Below are 20,814 nucleotides of genomic sequence, written 5' to 3'. Positions count from 1 at the left end.
TTGTTATTGAAGAAATTGCAAAAGTATTGCAAATACATTGGGTGAGGTGACTGTGATCTGATTGGTTAGAGTGTTATGGAGGCGGGGGGACTGTGATCTGATTGATGTGATCATAAATATATGAGTAAAAGTCTGTCTGTCATCTTTATAGACATCTTTATTTTATATCATTATTTAATAACATTTATTTCATTATTTTATAACATTTATACACAGAATCTCTGACAGACATTTTATTAGGTTTCAACAATTAAATAGAATCTGTACTCTGATTTAAAAAATACATGGCACACAATTACAGAGGTGCAAAAATAAATAGACTATTTTTTAGTGTTTGCATGAATAAATATAAACTGTGACAACACTGACACTAACACAACAACGGTCAGACCAACACCAGCGACATTTTAACACATTGAACTGGACACTTTATGCACATTTAATACAATACAATATTCAAAATAAAACAGGACGAGGAGATTCTGTAAGATTCTAATTTAACATTTAGCACAGACATTGGTGCAAAAAATAATAAATGTATTTGTTTATTTGAAATATTTTAAACAATGTGAAACAAACAACTAACGTTATATAACGTAATGCGAAACAAACAAATAAATAGGCAAATGTTTAAATATATAAATAAATACCTATTTACATTAACATTTATATATAACTAATATGGTAAACAAGCAAACTAATAAATATAAACAAAATAAATAAATAAATAAAGCACAAGCAGCAAACTTCAGGGTCCAAGCACTCTTTTAAAAGCGCCCCAGTGACCACTTGTCTTCATCCCTTTTGTACAAATCAAACAAGCATGAGTTACAGCTGTTCGAAATATTTTGGCTCTGATCATTAGAACTGACTGACTGATGTTTTCAGTGAATGTCAACATTTCTTTGATAATTGATGTTCCCAACACTGCTGAGAGATTATATGTTTCCACATATAATTCCATAAATTCATATTAAGCCAAGGAATAAGATTAAAAAATGAATTCTGAGTGACTATATGCTTGGACTCCCAAGTGAAATCAACAGTGTTCCTGCACATAAAGTGCTTGGACCCCTAATAAATGATTAACTTGTATTGCATAATTCAATAACAGAGAAATAAATTAAAATTTACTTATTACATGAGTAAAAATATATAATAAATAAATTACACATTTATGTGTTTTAATATAAACATATGTTTAGATCATTTGTAATCTGTTTCATCAGAGAATAAGTAAACAAAATAAAGTAAATTTTACCTTAATTTTTTTTGTTAAAATACATGACACACTAAACATACATTTATTTATTTCATATTTAGACATTTACTGTTTTGCTGTGAAAAGGAAAACATAGTAAAGTTTTAAAGCTCTGTTGTAGATCATGATAGCTTGTTACCTTAAAACTTTGTTAAAATATATATAAACTTATTTGTACTTACTACAGGACATAAGGTAGAAATAAACCTTTCAGAAGTTTTATTTTACTTTTTTGTTTTCTTTTTGTTGTGTTTCTAAACGAACAAAAATAAAGCCTGTAAAGAGGTCCCCAGTTACCACATGTCCTGGAATTTCCAACCTACATTTTGAATATTTTATTGCCAAAAATCAGGGCTGAAGGAGAATGAATATCTTCATTAAGGAGCAGAAATAACTAAACTGTGACTAGCAAACTAGGTAGCAAACCCAGGTAACAGAACATAATAACTAGGTTCAAGGTTGGAAAACACGAAGACTAAGGCAAGACTTTAGACCAGCAAACGATGTGACATCAACAGAAGCCAGACAAGGGCAATGTGAAAAACCAGAATCTTAAATAAGGTAACTAATCAGCAAACAAAGAACAGGTGAGCACAGTGAACAGAAGAAAATGAAACATACAACCAAAAAGGCATGAACTTAAAACATGCAGGGTTGCCCTCTGGCGGTCCAAATATCTGTGACAGAGCCCCCATCCAAGCACGGCTCCTGACATACCAACTCTTGAGCGGGCCTGGAACTGTGGGTTGAGCGAGGATCACAGCAAGACCAGGGTGAGCAAGGAACACAACAAGGGGAAATGAGGATAACAGCAAAGCAAGGCAGCTACAGTGATACAGAGCGACATCCTCAGCCATGCAAGGGGGCAGGATGATGTCTTCAGCCATGCAAGGGGGCAAAATTATGTCCTCGGCCACACAAGGGGGCAGAATGATTTCCTCAACCATACAAAGTGGCAGGGCGACATCCTTGGCTGAGTGAGGAGACAGAGTGGTTACTTCAATGGGGCAGGGTGTGGGGGGGTTAACATCCCTTGGAGGTCAGGTGGGCAGACCAACATTCTCCATGGGACCAGGAAGTTGAGCAATGTCCCCTGTGGCAGAGGGGGGTGAAGCAACATTTTCCACAGAGCCGGGACCTCCACAATGCAAGGATCTGGAGTCATATCCAAAGAGGGGTAGGGAGGGTGGGTAGTTGCTTTCTTACAGACTTGGCAGTCATATGGTCCAGGAGAGCCATGAGGTGCTTTTGGTTATCCTGAAACTGCTTGTCATGTTCGTTCCAGCATTTCCAAAATTCTGCTGCATCCATTGTGGGTCTAGCTTTATGTCATGGATTGGGGCTGAAGGTGGATGCAAGTGCAGAATTTCTTTATTTAGGAAAAAACAACTAAACTGTCACACGAATCTAGGCACAGCAGGCCTGGAACTCTGGGTACTCCTGGAACTCTGGGGAACTCTAAGTACTCTGGGTACTCCGTGAATCATAGCGAGACCAGCAGGGGATCAAGGAACATGGCAAAGCCTAGGAGAGGAGCAAGGAACAGGGCGAGGCCCAAAGAGGGAGCAAAGAACAGGGTGAGGCCCAGGGGTGGAGCAAGGAACAGGGCGAGGCCCAAGGGGGGAGCAAGGAATAGGGCGAGGCCCAAGAGGGGAGCGAGGAACAGGGCAAGGCCCAAAGAGGGAGCAAAGAACAGGGCGAGGCAAGGAACAGGGCAACGCCCAAGAAGGGAGCAAGGAACAGGGTGAGGCCCAAGAGGGGAACAAGGAACAGGGCGAGGCCAAAGGAGGGGAGCAAGGAACAGGGTGAGGCTCAAAGGGGGAGCAATGAATACATAAAACATATATATACACAATACATGGACATATTTTCAAACAAACATTTTGAAATGTTTTCAAACAGAAATATATTTTCTAATTATATATGGATGTGTTTTCTAACAAATGTCACAAAGTCACAAGATATCATGATCTATAACATAAAATATTTTTAAATACATAATTATGGACATGTGACAGGAACACACACAGCTCACATATGGCATTAATAAATAGGTTTATATCTGAATTTATTGCTGTGTATTTTGTTTTGTTTTGTTTTATTGACAACAACAAAAATAGATTTATAATTTCACATAACATTATAGTAAACTGCTGGATCTATTTTGATGCACACTGTTTATAGTCTTTACAACATATATACTATTTTAACCAAGTGCAATTTGCTTGATTTTAACTTTGCAATCATTTTAGTTCTTGATAATAGCACTTAACTGTTATTGACACTGTATTTGCTTTAATAGCTATAATTAACAGATCTGATCATTTTGTTATTCTAAAAAATGTTGAAACTGTTGATATGGCAAATTTTCTATTCTAGTTCCACATATTCACATTTTGCTAATGGATTGTGGCACATAATCAGTGACTCTTTACACATTTGGCAACATTGTCTTTAGAATACAAATTAACTGCAAGTGCCTCATAATACCTTGTGCAGGATAAGTGCAAAACTTCCAACAGAAATGCCCGCAAGTGGAAACGTAGGAATCTAGAATCATCAGACCCTGGAAATGTAGACCCCTAATAACATGGGCCCTGTAATCATAGGAGCCTTACACAGGACTCTTGAAACACAGGTCCTTGGAAACATAGGACCTTGTTAATACAGGACCATGGAAACACATTACCCTGAAATCAAAAGACCCTGTAAATACAGGACCTTGGAAACACAAAACACTAAACCATGGGACCCTAGAAAAACAGGATCCTGAAAACATAAGACCTTGAAATCACAGGACCCTGGGAATTTAGGACCCTAAAAACACAGGACCTTAGAATCACAGGGCCCTGTTAACACAAGATCTTGGAAACATAGGAACCTGGAAACACAGAACCATGGGAATCCAAGGTCCAGGAAACTCAGGGCCTTGCAAATACAGGACTCTGAAAACACAGGACCTTGTAAAAACAGAGTCCTAGAAATATAGGACTATAGAAACACAAGACCTTGGAAATACAGGACCTTGGAAACAAAAGACCTTGGAAATACCAGACTCTAGAAACACAGGACCTTGGAAATACAAGACCTATACAAGACCTTAGAAACACACAACACTGGAAACACAGGACCTTGAAAATACATGACCCCAGAAATAAAGAACTGTGGAAACACAGGACCCTGGAAAGGCATTACCCTGCTATTACAGGACCTTGGAAAAATAAAGCACTTGAAACCTAGATTCCTGGAAACATATTGCTCATAGAGCACAGAGTGCTGAGAACTTAGGGTTCTGGGGCTGGATATATAGGCACCCTAGACATAATCTCTAAGGGAACATAAGGCCTGAGACTATACAATACTGTAGTATACTGTGCAAAAGTCTTAGGCTAATTTTGTAACACCAGTTTTACTAAGGACCTCTGCATTCAGCGATAGTTTTCAGCAAAAAAAAAACAACAAAAGAAGTTTGCATTCCAGTCAAGAAGCAACATACTGCATAACGCACTAGTTTTCAGATAAAAAATAAAAGTCAAATTTTTCAGAAGAAATATTTTCAATCCTCTGTGATGCCAAAGACACCAATTTCCTGAGAAACCTGTGTACCTGAGACTACTCAGCAAAGGGTTGTCACACCAATTACTGAATTTGTTTATTTCATTACTATTTCTTATTCTTTAGACTATATTATTTTTGTAGAAACATTTTGTCTGAATTTTTTCTGAAGCCATATCCTGTATAACTTACCTTGTGTTTATTGAAAGACAATTGCACAGTATTACAGGACACTTCAGTCACAGGTGCTATGAAACATATAGATGTATAGGGGTCAGAGTACACCGTTATCAGGCCCCAGAAACACTTACTAATCTAAGGCAAAAGGAGGCTCTGGGAGTGTTCTATCACGAATGCTGGAAAGTTGAAGACCCTGATCTCATAGCTCCCTGGGAACATAGAAATATAGCAACATACAATCCTGACAACCATAGCAACCTGATTTACTAAGAAACTTGGGACCATGCAAACATAAGACTCAAAGAAAAAGCCACTACTCTATACACAGCTAACACTTTGCTAACTGGAAGGTCTGCCCATATCCTGCTTTATAAAAAACTTTCTACCTTTCACTTGCTTTTATTATATGTTGTACAACAGGAATAAATTCCGGGAGTCACAGAACCCTAGAAAAACAGGGCCATTGAAACACAGCACCCTGGAAACACAACCTCAGAAATAAAAAAAAAAACCCTGGAAACATGAGACCTTGAAAACACAGAACCCTGGAAACACAGAACCTTGGAAAGCCTGGACCCTGGAAACTCATGACCTGAGAAATAAAGGACCCTGGAAATTCATGACCTCAAAAAATAAAGGACCCTGGAAACACAAGACCTTGGAAATGCAAGACTCAGGAAACTCAGGACCTCTGAAACACTGCTAACTGGAAGTTCTGCCCATATCCCGCTTTATAAAAAAAACCCTTCCACCTTTCACTTGCTTTTATTATACGTCGTACAACAGGAATCAACTCCGGGTGTGATAATGGCACGACTGAGAATCACAGTGTTTAGGCCATCACAGTATCTACACGTGGTTTCCTGCTGTTAAACAGGACGGCTTTTATCACACTAACAACAAAAGTGACAAGAGAATTAGCGCTACGTATCTTCAACTGGACGCGCAAATCATATTAGCTTTTTTCCCTCTCTTTCCTCCTATATTAATAATCTATAGGCTCTGTCTGTCTGATGAGCCAGGATTCTTGACAGAATTCACACATTTGTCTTTGATATTTGCATGACATTTTAGCATGGTTTATTATGTTGCTTAATATATATATATATATTAGCTTTTACCTGTTAGGGAGTAACCTGTGAAAGTGCTAGTATCCTGTGAAAGTGACTGTGGGATTCATGCACCGAGGCTTCTACGGTATCTAGCATGCACTTCATTTCATGCGAAGTTTAATCACTAACTAGCTGGCTAACTTTTTGAACTTAACCTGGTTATATGTTTTAATCATCAGTGCTATAATCATCGATAATTCATTAGAGAGATCTGAGTACAAGCTAGCTAGCAAAAACAGAGTGATCGTATTTCAATAAAAACAATAGCAACAAGATATATGTAGCCTGGTATCTTATCATGACCTACTTCCTGGGCATAGCTGGCTTAGCCCCACCCTCATTCTGACCAACAGCATTGCATCTATTGCACAGCTCCCTCATGTCCATAAGCGCTTGGTCTAGAGCCTTGACCAGAAGCAGAGATGAGGTGGACACACTCTCACGGAAACTGGACACGCAGAACAGGATGTGTTCAGCCTGCGGATTGTAGCACGCCCCGTAACCGTTAGCAACCACCGGGCCGTAACAGCAGAACATGTCTATTGTTGTAGGAACCTGTAGGTGAAGTCAAGAAGGGTGTGGTTAATGCTAACAGATTACGTTAAACATGCAATTATTAATGATAAATGACTAGCCAATGAGCTTAGCTTGCTCTGCACCACTTCATTTTTTCCCCCTATAGCCTGTAGTGGTCAGAGCTGGTATAAATGCTAATTGTTAGCATTTTTTTCCACAGAAATTTCTTACGCAAGTCTCCAAACTTTAGTGTCAAACAAAAAAAGCCGCAAACATTAAAGTTAGCATAACTGAATAAAGTTATCCTTCCTTTGTAGGATCTCAAAATCTATTTATTTTTCTAAAGAAACTGGCTAATAATCAGCATGCTGTACAGACTTTGACCACTAGGGGCATGATGATCTGCAGTTTGCTAGCATAAATGCAGGGTTCATCGCCACAGAGAAGTGTGTTACCCTTCAGGGATTGTGTGTCTCTCAGGTGAAGCCTCTGAGACTCGCTCTGACCTGACTAGTGGACAGGATGAACTGGTTGCTCAGGAGATACGTCTCGTCTGTGAAAATGTCTGGAGTTTCCATCTTCAGCTCGCGGGCCATTTCCCGAAGGCCGAGCAGGTGGTTATCGATTCCAAATCCTGTAACAGCCTTCAGGAAGGATCCGAGACAGGAGTTAGTGTGCGAGTGCGCTAGGGCCCAGGGCTGTTTACTAAGACTAGTTTCAAGGTTAGCATGTTTAATATAATGCTAGCTTACACGTTAATTTGTTTAATATAACACTGATTTAAATGTTAGCATGTTTAATATAATGATAATTTAAACATTAGCCTGTTTAAAATAATGCTAGCTTAAATGATAGTCTGTTTAATATAATGCTAGTTTAATGATTAGTGTGTTTAATATAATGTTAATTTAAATGTTAGCCTTTTTAATACAATGCTAGCTTAAGTGTCAGCATGTTTAATATAATGCTAATTAAAATGTTAGCCTTTTTAATGCAATGCTATCTTAAATATTAGCCTGTTTAATATAACACTAGTGTAAATACTAGCTTGTTAAATATAATGCTAGCTTAAATGGTAGCATGTTTAATACAATGTTCGGTTAATGGTTGGCCTGTTTATGATAATGCTAATTTAAAGTTTAGCCTGCTTAATATAATTCTAGTTTAAAGTGTAGCCTGTTTAATATAACACTAGCTTAAATTTTAGCCTGTTTAATATTATGCTAATTTAATGATTAGCCTGTGTAATAGAATGTGAGTTTAATGATTAGCTTGTTCAATATAATGCTAATTTAAAATTTTAGCTTGTTTAATATAATGTCAGCTTAAAGATTAACCTGTTTAATGTAACGCTAGTTTGAGCATTAGTCTATTTAATATAATGTTATAATATAATGTTAAAACATGTTAGCATGTTTAATACAATGTTCGGTTAATGGTTGGCCTGTTTATGATAATGCTAATTTAAATGTTAGCCTATTTAATATAATGCTAGTTTAAATGTTAGCCTGTTTAATCTGATGCTAGTTTAAATATTTGCCTGTTTAATATAATGCTAGTTTAAGGATTAGCCTGTTTAATGTAGCCCTAGCTTAAATTTAACTTGTTTAATATTACGCTTATTTAAATTTTAGCCTGTTTAGCCCTAGTCTACAGTTTAGCCTGTTTAATATAATGCTAGTTTAATGATTAGCGTGTTCTCAATGTATCTGAGTAGAAATCGATGGCAGTGTGCAGGTCTGTAGAGGAACACGACAACGTACCATCTTGGTGTTGTGGGTCTGTACGTCTACAGCCTTCCTCAGTCTCTCTATCTTCTCTGAGTCCTGAAAGAAAAAAACATCAGCACACACTTTTATTCATGGATCGTTTATTAGTGTAAGGTTTTTGCGTGCCAGTAGTGAGGTCAGATCTGCTGCAGTGATGGAGGATCTGTCCAGCATCAGACTGCAGGAGATATGGGTTTCATTTACAGCATGATGCAGAGTCGCGGTCCATCAGTGAAGAACCGTTACAAGCAGAGTGAGTTATGAGCAGTGTGTGTGTTACATGAAGAGTGTGTGTTACATGCAGTGTGTGTTACATGCAGTATGTGTTACATGCAGTGTGTGTGTTACATGCAGAGTGAGTCACGAGCAGTGTGTGTGTTACATGCAGTGTGTGTTACGAGCAGTGTGTGTGTTACATGCAGAGTGAGTTATGTGCAGTGTGTGTTATGTGCAGTGTGTGTTATGTGCAGTGTGTGTTATGTGCAGTGTGTGTTACGTGCAGTGTGTGTGTTACATGCAGTGTGTGTGTTACATGCAGTGTGTTACATGCAGTGTGTGTTACATGCAGAGTGAGTCACGAGCAGTGTGTGTGTTACATGCAGTGTGTGTTACGTGCAGTGTGTGTTACGTGCAGTGTGTGTGTTACATGCAGTGTGTGTGTTACATGCAGTGTGTTACATGCAGTGTGTGTTACATGCAGAGTGAGTCACGAGCAGTGTGTGTGTTACATGCAGTGTGTGTTACGAGCAGTGTGTGTTACGAGCAGTGTGTGTGTTACATGTAGTGTGTGTTACATGCAGTGTGTGTTACGTGCAGAGTGAGTCACGAGCAGTGTGTGTGTTACATGCAGTGTGTGTTACGAGCAGTGTGTGTGTTACATGTAGTGTGTGTTACGAGCAGTGTGTGTGTTACATGTAGTGTGTTACGAGCAGTGTGTGTGTTACGAGCAGTGTGTGTGTTACATGTAGTGTGTGTTACGAGCAGTGTGTGTGTTACATGTAGTGTGTGTTAAGAGCAGTGTGTGTGTTACATGTAGTGTGTTACGAGCAGTGTGTGTGTTACGAGCAGTGTGTGTGTTACATGTAGTGTGTGTTACGAGCAGTGTGTGTGTTACATGTAGTGTGTTACGAGCAGTGTGTGTGTTACATGCAGTGTGAGTTATGAGCAGTATGTGTTACATGCAGAATGAGTTACGAGCAGTGTGTTATGTGCAGTGTGTTATGTGCAGTGTGTGTTATGTGCAGTGTGTGTTATGTGCAGTGTGTGTTACTAGCAGAGTGTGTTACATGCAGCGTGTGTTATGTGCAGTGTGTTTTACATGCAGAGTGTGTTATGTGCAGTCTGTGTTATGTGGCGTGTGTGTTACATGCAATGTGTGTTAGATGCAGTGTGTTACATGCAGACTGTATTATAAGCAGTGTGTTACATACAGTGTGTGTTATGTGCAGTGTGTGTTACTAGCAGAGTGTGTTACATGCAGCGTGTGTTATGTGCAGTGTGTTTTACATGCAGAGTGTGTTATGTGCAGTCTGTGTTATGTGGCGTGTGTGTTACATGCAATGTGTGTTAGGTGCAGTGTGTTACATGCAGACTGTATTATAAGCAGTGTGTTACATACAGTGTGTGTTATGTGCAGTGTGTGTTACAAGCAGTATGTGTGTTACAGGCAGAGTGAGTTACATGCCAGGTGAGTTATTGCTAGTGTGTGTTACGTGCAGTGTGTGTTACGTGCAGTGTGTGTTACGTGCAGTGTGTGTTACGTGCAGTGTGTTACGTGCAGTGTGTGTTACATGCAGTGTGTGTTACATGCAGTGTGTGTTACATGCAGAGTGTGTGTTACATGCAGTGTGTGTTACATGCAGAGTGAGTCACGAGCAGTGTGTGTTACGAGCAGTGTGTGTGTTACATGTAGTGTGTGTTACATGCAGTGTGTGTTACATGCAGTGTGTGTTACATGCAGTGTGTGTTACATGCAGTGTGTGTTACGAGCAGTGTGTGTTACGAGCAGTGTGTGTGTTACATGTAGTGTGTGTTACATGCAGTGTGTGTTACGTGCAGAGTGAGTCACGAGCAGTGTGTGTGTTACATGCAGTGTGTGTTACATGCAGAGTGTATTACATGCAGTGTGTTACATGTAGCGAGTGTTACAAGCAGTGTGTTACATTCAGTGTGTGTTAAGAGTAGTGTGCGTTAGTGTGCAGTGTGCGTTAGTGTGCAGTGTGCGTTAGTGTGCAGTGTGCGTTAGTGTGCAGTGTGTGTTAGTGTGCAGTGTGTGTGTTAGTGTGCAGTGTGTGTGTTAGTGTGCAGTGTGTGTGTTGTGCTCCACACCTCTCTCTGATCTCTCTGAGGTGATTAGTGGCTGATGTTAGCGGAGGAGACGGAGGCTGTGGGACTGGTTTAACGGTGCAGTGTGATGGACAGAATTAGAAGTGAGGAACAGTAATGGGGGGATAAGGAAGAAAAACGAGGCACCTGCACACACACTTCCTCATCTGTCATGGCTCTGGAGAAGTGCAGCGCCTCAGCCGTGGACGCGCGGATGTTGTCGACGCGGCCATGGAGGAAACGACGGGTGGAGGCGCTCTCATAGGTGGAGACTGACCTCCTGGTGCATCTGAGGAGAAAACACACACACACACAGTAACATCACAGGAACATCACAGAAATGCTGTTCATTTAACGTTAACTCCAGACAAATTGTCCTTCATGATAATAATATAAGAAGAAGATCAGTATGAGAAAGAACATGTTTCCGAGGGAAAAGTGGGAGGAGTCTCGAGTTTATACGTTGATAGCATATGGATGCTTTACCTGTAGAAGGCCAGCTGTAGCGCCACCTGAATGAAAGCGTCCGGACTCATCTTCTGCTTCTTGATAAACTCTTTGCCGTAACCTCGGAATGTGAAAACTTCCATATCCAGGTTCCTCACCAGCCTAAACACAGACACCAGGAGACTCCATCAGGTGGAAAATATCCCATGTTCAGAGTGAGCGTGATAGAGCGTGTGTTAGAACTTTTCTGTACTGGTTATTTTGATTAGCTCCTGATATCCACAGAGATCCTGCTGGGATGTGGAGACAACGTTCATGAGAAAAAAATCGTCTCCTCGTATACTGCATGGATATTAAAAATATTTATATTTCAGGAATTTAGTCCGAGAAAAATCTGATTTTTGCAGATTTATTTAGCAACAATTTATTCTTCAACAATTTATTACTTCACAAACAATTTATTTATATTTTGCAAATTATCATGCTGCTATGTGATTCATTCATATACTGTTTATCCAATTATAGTTACATTTAATTATATGATAATAATAATAATAATAATAATTATTATTATTATTATTATTAGTATTATTATTATTATTAACAATAATATCATTGTTATTTTTATTTATTTACTTATTATTATTGTTGTTGTTATTAATACTACTAATATTTCTTAATAATTCTTAATAAATGTTAGCCTATTTATGATAATGCTAATTTAAAGTTTAGCCTGTTTAATATAATGCTAGCTTAAATGTTAGCCTCTTTAATATTATGCTAATTTATATGTTAGCCTGCGAGTTTAATGATTAGCCAGTCTAATGTAATGCTATTTTAAACTTTCATCACTGCTCTCTGTAATAAAATGGATTTAATTAGGAATCTGTTTGACCCCCAAACCTCCATAATTCACAGCCTTCTCAATTAAAAAAATGTTTCTTAGAATCTTGGTGCTTGTGATCCTCAAGAACCTTTTATCAGTTTTCCATTCTGCTCATCGTGTAAAATCAGTAGGAATACAAGTGATACCTTTGTGTTTGTTATGAATAAATTTTAAAGGTGAGGGCGGAGCCTCCATGTCAGTGTTTCAGAGCTCTTCAGAGTGAGTGATGGTGAGACGGTGTGTATTTTACTGGTCTCACCTCTGAAGGTTGTTAACGGCGGATGAGAGCATGCTCAGGATCTGAGAAGAACAATTCCAGGAGAGTCTTTGTGGAGCTGGAAGATCGCTCGCACTCATCATCAGTTTACTTGGGCTTCTGGACCTGATGGACAACAACAAACCACTCTAAACCTGCTGGGTTTATTATTCATTTATAATCCCACTCTCAGTGTTTATAATGATTTATAATCCCACTTTTAGTGTTTATAATGATTTATAATCACACTCTCAGTGTTTATAATGATTTATAATCCCACTTTTAGTGTTTATAATGATTTATAATCCCACTTTTAGTGTTTATAATGATTTATAATCCCACTTTTAGTGTTTATAATGATTTATAATCACACTCTGTGTTTATAATGATTTATAATCCCACTTTTAGTGTTTATAATGATTTATAATCCCACTTTTAGTGTTTATAATGATTTATAATCACACTCTCTGTGTTTATAATGATTTATAAAACCCACTCTCAGTGTTGATAATGATTTATAATCACATTCCCTGTGCTTATAATGAGGTTTGAGTTAAGGTTTCTTCTTCATGTCATCTCGGGGAGTTTTACAGTTTTACCTCACCACCCTCACCTCTGTCTCGCTCATTAGGTATAAATTTATTCATATATAATTTATATTCTATATTTATTTATTCCCGTAGAGCTGCTTTGTCACAATGTCCACTGTTAACAGTACTTTACTATATAAGTTTTGGATCGTGAACACAGTAAAGGTCAGGATGTAACACAATGACCCCGTGGACAAAGTGTAGTTTGTTTATCTTACATGTACTTCAGCAGGTATTCAGTACACTGGACCAGGACGATCCCCTCGAACGGTGAGTGTTCACACACCACTCCACACACACCGTCAGCACCAACCACAAACTGCAACAACAAGCACAACACACTGCTCTTTATTAACATCTAACATGCAAGACATCATGGATCCTGAACTCCCAGAACAATACTTTACACTTTAACCCTTTTTCCCAGTACACTAAGCATTTCGTTCTGCTGGTGAATGTTCATGGACTTATGAGAAGTTTTCAATCAGTATATATAAATGAATGTTCTGGCTGTGAGTCTGATCTAAAACGAGTCTATTGGCTTTCAGTGTGTTTTAGACATGTGTTTTTCCCACAGAACCTTACACAGAATTTTTTCTGGTTGAAAATGAAAGGAAGATAAAGATGAAGATGAGGAAGAGAAGTCCGGAGTGTCTACTTTCATATGATGAAAAATTTGAGGAAAAGGAAGATGAGAAAGAGGAAGATGAGGAAGACAAATATGAGGAAGAGGAAGATGACGAAGATAAAGATGAGGATGAGGAAGATGAAGATTAGGAAGAGAAGTCCTGTGTGTCTACTTTTATATGATGAAAAAGATGAAGAAGATGAGGAAGAGAAAGATGAGGAAGATAAAAATGAGAAAGAGGAATATAAAAAAGGAAGATAAAGATGAGAAAGATGAAGTTGAGAAAGTGTCTACTTTCATATGATGAAAAAGATGAGGAAGAGGAAGATGAGGAAGATGAAGTTGAGGAAGTCCTGAGTGTCTACTTTCTTATGAGCTTCATTTTAACCTCCACTGTGGAGTGAGACATGACCGAGACACTATGAGACATTTGTATCTATTTCTAGTTACAGACAGTATAATGTCATGTGACACCATTTAGTTCTCATTTACATTAAAGCAGCTATAAACACTCATCCCATGTAAATATAAACCTCAGCAGGGGTCTGGGGGTAGTTGTGTGTGCTGTACCTGCACGGACTTGTCGTACCAGCGGTTGGCGCCATTCTTGTCCTGACCGCCGCCGTGCAGCATGAAAGCCGCTCTGTTCGAGTCGGTGGGCTGGACTCCAGTGGGTTCATCCAGACACAGCACACACACACACTTCTCCATCAGCTCCAGAGACTCGCCATTCACTGGGTCTGTTAATCACACACTGATATGTGAGAGAGTGTGTGTTATTAATATTATTATTATTATTATTATTATTATTATTATTATAAAACAATATTAGTAATCATTTTCATTTCACTGAGCTTTATGTGAATGTACTGCGTTATAATTATCTTATTTCATTTATCATTTATCACTACGAAGTGGATTTGATAAAACAAACATGAGGCTAAAAATACATTTAAAAAAAAAAGAAAAGAAACAAAATGGAGGACAGGAGGTATTGCTAATTAATATGTGTGTCGTTTTATTTCTTTATAAATTTCCTTAAATTAATGTGAAATCAAATCTCACAACATGTCTGACGTAGCGAACATTAGACTAGAATCCAGCTGACTGCAGAGTCAAAATAAGTCTAAAAGTGTAAAAAATGATAAAATGGTCTGCAATGTAGTGCCAAATCATACAGTTTATAACTAAATTAAAATAAACAGCATTGATAAATATATGTGATTTAAAACTATGTTCAGTGTAGGTACAAACTAAATAACTGACAAAACACTCGCTCTGTCTAATACAGTGGAACCTCGGCATAGGAATTGAATCTGTTCTGTTAACTAAACCCCTGGAAGCCCCGCCCCCTTCCCTGCTCTCCGTGTGAGTGATGTTTCGGCCGGATCTCTCGTCTAGCCTCGTCTGTATATCTAACACCACTGTGCTTGATGGATGGTTGAAATAAAAAGACTTCACTGAATTCTGCAGGGCATTTTTAAACACATGAAATTACTGTGACCTCTGACCTTTCAGCATCACATCTCTAGCTTTAGCCCACTCGGTCCGGCCGTCTGTGGTGAAGAGGCCGATGGGGGGGCGTTTCTCCTCCACCTTCTCTGCCATTTTACTGATCCTGACCAGCTGGGTGAGGACATCACTCTCGTCCAGCCTCCGTGATTTCTCCATCAGATTTAACACGAAGAACTGAGGAGAGAATCGCATAGCTGACATCACACTGATCCAGAACAACAAGAATAATCAGAATAATAATGGAAAAATGTTGATGTACATACTGAAGCGACTTTTAAATGTTTAATTCCACAGAGTTTTACTCCTCTTACACCAAACATTTATTAATAACCAACAAGTCATACTTTTTATCCATTTACAGCTACTCTTAATGTCATCACTTACGTTATAGCAGCTATAAACACTTGTTCCCTCTCTAGCTTCTTATTTCTCTCTTAAACTTAATCACAGCTTGCGGTATCAGTGCATTAATATAAACCTGCACTACAGTCAGAGCCGCTGTCAGCGAGAATTAATCAACTGATTCTGACCAATCAGAGTGCAGAACTCAGGAGCGCAGTGAGAAATTTCCACTTTATTTCCATGAATATAAAAATAATGTTCCACACTTCATTAGTTTGTTCTGTTGCACTTTATTTAGAACACAAACAGTCTGTTTAAAATATCAGTGTTTCTTTTAACAACAGGAATAATATGGACGAAACTTTAAGCCTTGATTCGGATCACTGAGACTTCAAACCCGAGCCAGATTACTCCAGAAGTGTCTCCAGTCAATTTCTCAATAATAAAAGTCCATAAGCAGTAACAGGAACCTCGTTTGACAGAATCACGTGGAAATCCATTTCAGAAAACAGCTTCAGTAAAGATGATGCGATTCTGATGTTTCTGTTGTGCTGATGCTGTGTTGTTGAGTTATCTTGTCTCCATCTTAATGCTAACTGAAACGAATCTGTTTGGAAATGTATAATTACTCCTGTGAGGGATTAAGGCCATGTAGGCATGGATTTGTCAGGTGAAGTTCACTGAGACCGGTTTGTTGGGGGGGTTAAAATCCTGCCAGCGCTGATGCTTCAAGCCAGACAAAGTGGCAGATCCAATCAGGACTAATTGAGTTAGCCAGCTGCAGCTCCATGGCCAAGCGCTCATTAGCAGCATAACAACTGTTCCTGAGTCATTTCCAGGTACAGATTCTGTCTGTAACCCCCCGAGTACTGCTGGATCTCCAAACAACTGCGCACAAACATTAAAGGAACTCACAAAAACGTATCTCTGCTATGCTAAATGGACATTAACCTAAACTACATGCCCACAATGACCTGTAAGTGAATAAAGTGTGGTTTGGGACACACCCACAGTGGTGCATCTGTGGTCTGTAGTGAATATACTGTGGTTTGGGACACGCCCACTGTGAGGTGATAGTGTTTTTGTACCCTCTATTAAATGAGATGTGGTTTGGGACACGCTCACAATGAAGCAAAAGTGTTTCTGATGCCTGTATTAAATAAGGTGTGGTTTGAGACATGCCCACTGTGAGGCGATGGTGTTTCTATAGCCTGTATTAAATGAGGTGTGGTTTGGGACACGCCCACTGTGAGGCCATGGTGTTTCTATAGCCTGTATTAAATGAGGTGTGGTTTGGGACACGCCCACTGTGAGGCCATGGTGTTTCTATAGCCTGTATTAAATGAGGTGTGGTTTGGGACACGCCCACTGTGAGGCCATGGTGTTTCTATAGCCTGTATTAAATGAGGTGTGGTTTGGGACACGCCCACTGTGAGGCCATGGTGTTTTTATAGCCTGTAAGCATATAGCGAGATGAATTAATAGGGCTTGCAAAAAAAGTGGAAAAATACAGTGTACACAGAATAAAACCAAACACTCGGGACAGTGACACAGGAAGAACTGAGCTGCTGGAGAATTCTGCTTCCCTTTCCCCAACTGCACGCATAGCCAGCAGCCAATCACAACCGTGATTAAAAGAATGGGGCATTCCAATTGGCCAGAGTCGTTCCTCCAGCCGTACTGTATTTTGATTTTCAGTATCCCTGCAAAAAAAAAATTAGTTATGTTCTAAATAAAAATCTGCGATATACCGGGACTGTGATATATGAACCGCAATATAGCGGGGGATTAATGTATCAGATACAGTTTCTGTCACCTGTAATGAATCAGGTGTAGTTTGGGACACACCCACAGTGATGCAGTGACGGTGTGGCCTGACAAGTAATAACAATAATAATGACCTGGTTGTTGCAGGCCACTATGACGTGTCCGAATTCAGGAGTTTTCTCGGCTCCTGTGCTGCTCTGTGTGATCAGAGAGTCTTTTTTCAGTCCAGGTCGCCTGTATGATGTGAAGAAACGGTAATACTGCTCCATACACAGCTCACCGCCAGCCTCCTGACCTCGAACACAGTCCGGGGGTAGAGTCCTCCTGATCAACCACATCAACATGTAGAGAATATTAAACTCACACTCACATACTGTCATCATCATGCAGGCTGTCTGTAAACCTTTCTATCAACGTTTCAGTTTTACTTTAAAAACACCGGCCATTTAAATGTATCTTATTGATTGTGTCAACAGATTTGTATTTGCACAGGTGAGTGAGGACGTACCTGTCCAGCATGGTCTTATACTCCATCACTCCTGAAATGAGACGAGCAGCAAATCTGTAAGTAGAAGAGAAGATCGTCAGGTACAATGGCCACGCCTCCTTCACTATTAGACAAAGAGACCAAGCCACATTCACAGTAACAGACACAGCCCACAATTTACTGTATTAGTAAAAAAGAACACACCTTATTCACTATAATAGACACAAAGTCCACGCCTCCCTCACTATAATACACACAGAGGCCACTCCTGCTTCACTATTAAACACAGAGGCCGTGCCTCCTTCACTATTAGACACAGAGGGCACTCCTGCTTCAATAAAAAACACAGAGGCCATGCCTCCCTCACTATAATAGATACAGAGGCCACTCCTGCTTCACTATTAGACATAGAGGCCACACCTCCTTTATTATAATAGACAGAGGCCACTCCTGCTTCACTATTAAACACAGAGGCCACGCCTCCTTCACTATTAGACACAGAGGCCACTCCTGCTTCACAATTAAACACAGAGGCCACACCTCCCTCACTGTAATAGATACAGAGGCCACTCCTGCTTCACTATTTGACACAGAGGTCACACCTCCTTTACTATAATAGACACAGAGGCCACTCCTGCTTCACTATTAAACACAGAGGCCACGCCTGCCTCACATTAATAGATACAGAGGTTAGTCCTGCTTCACTATTAGACACAGAGGTCACACCTCCTTTACTATAATAGACACAGAGGCCACTGCTGCTTCACTATTAAACACAGAGGCCACGCCTGCCTCACATTAATAGATACAGAGGTTAGTCCTGCTTCACTATTAGACACAGAGGCCACACCTCCTTCACTATAATAGACACAGAGGCCACACCTCCTTCACTATTAGACACAGAGGCCACACCTCCTTCACTATAATAGACACAGAGGCCACTCCTGCTTCACTATTAAACACAGAGGCCATGCCTCCTTCACTATAATACACACAGAGGCCACACCTCCTTCACTATTAGACACAGAGCCCACACCCCATTCACTATTAGACACAGAGGCCATGCCTCCTTCACTATAACTGTCATAGAGGCCACACCTCCTTCATTATAATAGACATGCTAAGCCATCTTCACTGTAACAGTTATAGAGGCCACGCCTGCTTTGCTACAATAGACACAGAGGCCCCGCCTCCTTCACTACAATAAACACAGAGACCACACCTCCTTCACTATAACAGTCATAGAGGCCACGCCTCCTTTGCTACAATAGACACAGAGACCACGCCGACACAAGTTGATCATGTTTCACACACACACACACACACACAGAGAGTTAGTGTCTGTTGTGGCTCAGAAATGAGACAGTAATATGATTACATTACTGAAGATGTATAGATTAGAGAGGAGAGATGTTGTGTTCCTCACTGCTGCTTTCTCTTCACACACACACACTGTGTGTACACATCTGTAACACAACTCTATGGTCTCATTTACTGCTTCTTATATTCACATCATGCAGATCTCTATCCTCTTTCCATTGCTTTTATTCCTTCCTCCATCTCTCTCTCTCTCTCTCTCTCCCTGAGGCAGTGTGTGTTGAGAGCTCTGCATTATTCTGCTTCAGTGAAATAAAATAAAGCCTGGGAGTTTTATCGTTCATCCACAGAGACCAAGAGCAGGAAACGTTTTTATTTCAGAAACACAGCTATAAAATCATCAACTCTGTCATGACCCACATCTGGGTCCAGTGCTGGTATCTGACTGGTCATCAAGTGTTTTCTCTAACAGCAGCTCTGACAGTTAACATGCTTGTTCTTGTACTTTGTCTTTGGCTCAGTGTGAAATTGTTGCTACTGTAACAGTATAATTGAATGAATTGTGTAAATGTCTGTTAGCAGGATACCTGAGGGAGTCATCTCTGTCTCTGAAGTCCTGTCTGGGAAACACCAGGACGGGGCTGGAGTTAACAGGAAGTGCGAGTCTGTTGTTCAGGTACATGTCCACCAGCCAGTAATCATAAACCTGAATCATGAATTAACAGCAGTTAATTCAATTCAGTTCATTTTATTTGTATAGCACTTTTAACAATGCACATTGTCTTAAAGCAGCTTTACAGAAGAATAGAAACATAGAATAAAATGCTTGAAGTTATTATTTTTCTCTAACATTTATCCCTAATGAGAAGCCTGAGGTGAGGGCGGTGAGGAAAAACTCCCTAAGATGATCTGAGGAAGAAACCTTGAGAGGAACCAGGCTCAGAAGTGAACTTCATCCTCATTTGGGTGACACCAAGTGTGTGTGTGTGTGTGTGTGTGGTACCCAGTTCTTGGTCTTTTCTCTCCTCTCCAGCAGTTTTTTCTGGAGCATCTCTCCTGTTCCTCCTGGTTTGCCGAACTTCTCTACCATGGCTTTGGTTTTCTGAAACTGGGCCTCAGGGACGAGATGTTTCACACACCTCAGGTAGGAAGTCAGGGTTTGCTGCAGGTCCGGGACAGGTAGTGTGGGTAGGCCCTAAAGGAAATCCAATTATACAAATATGATGCAGTCCAGACTGTTAATTGATAATGAATATCTGATATGGAAATGAAGAGCAGTTAGATCAGTCCTCATGCAAGATGCCTTACACATTACACAAGAAATGTGGTGCTCATAAATGTCCAGTTTTTTTGGAATAAGTATAAGGAGATGCTTTAATGTGAACCTGGACTGATGTGACAATGTACAAATGTCCCAAATTAAAAAAAAAACTCTTAGGATTGCTTGAGGTGGGATAGTCAAATGTACTACTTTTGTACCTTTTGCATGAACCCACTTATACACTAATCAGGCATAACATTATGACCACCTGCCTAATATTCTTTTGGTCCCGCTTTTTGCTGCCAAAACAGCCCTGACCCATCCTGCACTGTGTATTCTGACCCCTTTCTATCAGAACCAGCATTAACTTCTTCAGCAGTTTGAGCAACAGTAGCTTGTCTATTGGATCGGATCACACGGGCCAGCCTTCTCTCCCCACGTGCATCAATGAGCCTTGACCACCCATGACCCTGTCGCCGGTTCACCACTGTTCCTTCCTTGGACCACTTTTGATAGATACTGACCACTGCAGACCGGGAACACCCCACAAGAGCTGCAGTTTTGGAGATGCTCTGATCCAGTGGTCTAGCCATCACAATT

At 39.9% G+C, this 20,814-nt stretch overlaps 1 protein-coding gene across 1 annotated transcript in view; it reads right to left on the bottom strand.

Moving 5' to 3' along the window:
- Positions 1 to 231: 231 nt before the first annotated feature.
- LOC131363331 (choline O-acetyltransferase-like) overlaps positions 232 to 20,814 on the bottom strand; it is a 26,045-nt gene continuing 5,462 nt past the window's right edge. The window contains exons 3-15 of the mRNA XM_058405747.1: positions 19,957 to 20,148; positions 19,541 to 19,659; positions 17,658 to 17,711; positions 17,284 to 17,473; positions 15,037 to 15,214; positions 14,096 to 14,265; positions 13,116 to 13,216; positions 12,311 to 12,433; positions 11,205 to 11,327; positions 10,866 to 11,007; positions 8,388 to 8,450; positions 7,131 to 7,268; positions 232 to 6,663 (exon numbers count right to left, since the gene is read on the bottom strand). Coding sequence (XP_058261730.1) covers positions 6,412 to 6,663; positions 7,131 to 7,268; positions 8,388 to 8,450; positions 10,866 to 11,007; positions 11,205 to 11,327; positions 12,311 to 12,433; positions 13,116 to 13,216; positions 14,096 to 14,265; positions 15,037 to 15,214; positions 17,284 to 17,473; positions 17,658 to 17,711; positions 19,541 to 19,659; positions 19,957 to 20,148 — 1,845 coding nt within the window. The 3' untranslated portion in view covers positions 232 to 6,411. The remainder of the gene's footprint in view (positions 6,664 to 7,130; positions 7,269 to 8,387; positions 8,451 to 10,865; positions 11,008 to 11,204; positions 11,328 to 12,310; positions 12,434 to 13,115; positions 13,217 to 14,095; positions 14,266 to 15,036; positions 15,215 to 17,283; positions 17,474 to 17,657; positions 17,712 to 19,540; positions 19,660 to 19,956; positions 20,149 to 20,814) is intronic.

This window comes from Hemibagrus wyckioides, linkage group LG13 (genome assembly GCF_019097595.1).
Source record: "Hemibagrus wyckioides isolate EC202008001 linkage group LG13, SWU_Hwy_1.0, whole genome shotgun sequence".
Classification (NCBI taxonomy): domain Eukaryota; kingdom Metazoa; phylum Chordata; class Actinopteri; order Siluriformes; family Bagridae; genus Hemibagrus; species Hemibagrus wyckioides.
Note: the sequence above shows the minus strand (reverse complement) of the source record. Positions and strands in the feature narration are given on the sequence as shown.